Genomic DNA, 3,457 nt, shown 5'->3' with positions numbered 1-3,457 from the left:
AAAGAGTGCAGGGCTAATTTGTGACACACCTGTCAAAAAAGGTTGGCTCCCACTACTTTAAAGCATCTGCAAGGTTTCCAGCACAACTGTTCTGCTTTTGGTTAGGGAGGCACAGGCTTGCCAGACAACAGATTTTTACCAGTTCCTTCAGACAATCACCAACAGTTCTTCTGTACTGCTTTTTCAGACCTAGATCCCAAGACTTTATTTTTTTTTTTTTTTTTTTAAGGGAAGGTGACCATTATGGTCATTATGACCATTTAACAGATGGGGAAGCAGACACAGGAGTGTAGTCAAGCAGCAGACCAGTGCATTTAAAATGGTGACTCTAACAAAGTGCAATCAATATGTTAAAAGAGTGCCAATTGTACAGGTCGATTAATTCTTCTGGGGAAAAACAATGAATACAAGCATGCTTTCTTTCTGACTCATGCATTACAATGGTTATATGACAACAAAACTAGTCATGGTGAGGACCTTTTAGGTCAGTTGCTCATGTCAGTTAGCGGCTTGAATCCAAAAATGGCTAAGGCCTCTTGTAACTGAAAAGCAAGGGACAGGACAAATGCAAAAACATAAACCTTCCATAAAGGCCTCAGTTGCTAACATTTCTAAAGGCTACTCTTAATCAACACAGCTTTGTTGGTACAGAGGGAGACTCAAAGCAATCAGTAAGGTTGCCAATGTACTAGGAAGAAGGAAGATACAATAGCACTGGCATTTCCAGTGAGCATAACTGGACTCAAAGTGGAGAGCTTTATCTGACACAGAAAGAGAACAGGACAGGCCTAAGAATCCATGGGAGGTGTAGAGAAGGCAAGGGCACCCCTCTGCCAAGCAGGAACATGCTAACAGTATGCAAGATCCTGCACGTTGCCATCAACAGAAGAGGAGCCTTTCATGAATGAACAGGGAAGCCAAAAGGTACCTCTTATAAGTAATCCATTTGCATCCTTAAACTTTGCAGCCTCAGTTCCGCAGGGGATTTTTGCAAATGGCTGCAACAGCAAGAGAAGCACAAGAACAGCACTGAAAGAATTTAGAAGCCACACTTTACCCTATAGGCTACGATATACATCAAAAGGCAGGAAAACAGGAACAGAGGAAAGAAACTGAGAGTGACCTCATTCAGCTCTCTGCTCAAAGGAAGGCTGTCCCTTAATAAACCACCCCAGCCAAGTATCTGTCTAACCTGCTCTTGAAAACCCTAGGCATGGAGATCCCAGGACTGCTCTACATAGACTGTTCCAAAGCTTGACCCCTCCCATAGTTCTAGTTTTTCATCGGCAACATCTAATTTCTAAAGAGTTCCATGATGGAAGAACTTGGCCCAGGCTGTTAAGAAATGGGTTTCTAAGTGCCTTAGAAGTGCCAACCAGTCTTTGGTTGGTTCATACAGAAAAGCTTGGAAGTGCAGGCATCTGAAAGTGTCACGGAGAGAAACTTACCTGGTTTTACCCAAGCGGTCAACATACGTTGTCTCTTCAAGCTTTACCCATTTTCCTTCTGCAATTACCTAAAATAAACAGCCATTGGTTAAACAAACTGAAATGATGACACTATGGACATTTGGGGGGAGGGGGGGAAAAAAGAGGTGGGGGATCTCTTTGTTCCTTTGAAGACATAAAATTTCAACATCAGCACAAATGGAAAGCTGAAAGATTAGCATTACTGTACCTAGCCGAAAAGTCCATTCTTTCAGACAGCTTGAAATAGGAACAGAAGATAACTTGAGCTTCTCATCAGCAACCAGGCACAACTGACTGCAACAGATGATTCACAAGCAGTGAGGAGAGGACCTCAATGAAGTAGGGAATTATGGTGAAAGAGGAAGAGGAAGGACCTCCAGAGGCCAAAAACAACTCATTTGGTTTTCACACCAAGTTCTTCTAATACAGTCCAAAGAGCAGAAAGGAACATTCAGCCACAGAAGTCATAACTGTACATGGAAAAAAACTAGAGAAAGAGAAAGAAAGGAAACATGGCAAGGAAGGGCACAGATGCCAGCAGAAGATGAGGAGAGACATGCAAGCACAGGGCAAAGAGAAACTTAGCTAACAGGGACTTAACACTTCAGTAACCGAGTCACCTCACTACATAGAAGGTGTTGAATCTAGAATCTATGAAGCGAGGTGACTTGGTTACTGAACTGTTAGGTCTCTGTTAGCTAAGTCCCTGTAAGCTAACTTCAGCCCTAACCTGAATTCAAAGTCAGCTGCAAAATGGACAAATCTGTTATTTTGAGAAGTAAACAAAATAGCAATAGCTCTTCCATCCTTGTGTTAAAAGGTGGTCAAGCGTATTTTAGGTTCATGAATTTTTGGAAGGCTGCTTTACGTTCTTTTTATGCTGCAGGAATAGGAGAATGAGCTAGATGCTGTCAAAGGGCTTTTACATGGGTTTGTGGTCACAGTAATGTAGCAGAAAGGGAAACGTTTCTAGCACTTACCAGCTTCTGAGGTAGGAAACACAGGCTTATGTCACATGCTGGTCATGAGCATCTACTGGCCAAGCCAGAGGCTTAGGCCTAGTTAGGATATTAGAAAGGGTCAACACCTGACATTCCTTAAAACTTGGACAATATCTGAAACAATCCATACCAGGCCTTACAGGTCACCCTGGAATATAACAATAGTTGTAAAAAATGACCTGAAGCTGCCTACACGAATGAAGTGGCCAAGAACTGGTAACTCTGCGCTTGTTGGATTTGGTAACAAACAAGATAACCAGGAATGTAACAAAAAAAAACCAAATTCAATGAACGATATAACAAAATGTAGGATGTGAGAACAAGGTGGGTACTGGTATGCCTGAGGCATGATCAATTGGTCAGCTTGTGATCAGAAAATGTACCTATGCAATGGAATGCACATTAGCTTGTAGTTAATGAGGATTGAGCAACTCTTTTTAAACACTGCAGAGGGTAAGAGGCCTGGAATACTGATCATGGCCAAACAAAGGTGCAGAAGGTAGCTCAGCTGGCAATCATTACCCCAGTAGCCACCTCAGTGATTGCTAAACAGCACAAGGAAGAGTAGCATAAGTCAGGGCGCATGGGTCTGGTCTTTGGAAAGCTGAGATGGGTAGAAATATTCCAATCTAACCTGGATCAGATTCTAGAAAGGGGTGCCATCTGCGTGACAAATATAACAAAACACAACAGAACATACATTTTACAAGGCATTCTTGTAACAGGGACCAAAAGCTGCAACTAAGAGACCAGTTAATAAGGTTGTAGGTCACTCTACATTATTATAATCATTCACAAGACTGTAAGTGTTCCAGAATTTATCCCAAAGCCAGGTAATGTTCCTGTACTTGTCACAGGGAGGGAGAACCACAACACCTCCATGTTGCCTATGGAGAAACAGCAGCCCCTGGGGTCACGTATCTGGCTGGGAGTGTGATATGACTGCACCAGCCGACAGAGGGTATGCCCATACCACTTCCAAGGCAT

General features: G+C 42.7%; 1 protein-coding gene across 4 annotated transcripts in view; it reads right to left on the bottom strand.

The window, feature by feature from the left end:
- The window catches only part of NUDT5 (nudix hydrolase 5), a 20,712-nt gene that overhangs the window by 10,421 nt on the left and 6,834 nt on the right, over positions 1-3,457 (bottom strand). For all 4 annotated transcript variants that reach the window (XM_006022141.3, XM_025202271.1, XM_006022140.3 and 1 more), the window contains one exon: positions 1,449-1,516. In XM_006022141.3, coding sequence (XP_006022203.1) covers positions 1,449-1,516 — 68 coding nt within the window. The remainder of the gene's footprint in view (positions 1-1,448; positions 1,517-3,457) is intronic.

This window comes from Alligator sinensis, unplaced genomic scaffold (genome assembly GCF_000455745.1).
Source record: "Alligator sinensis unplaced genomic scaffold, ASM45574v1 scaffold1216_1, whole genome shotgun sequence".
Classification (NCBI taxonomy): domain Eukaryota; kingdom Metazoa; phylum Chordata; order Crocodylia; family Alligatoridae; genus Alligator; species Alligator sinensis.
The sequence above is the reverse complement of the archived record's forward strand: the minus strand, read 5'-3'. Positions and strand labels throughout refer to the sequence as shown.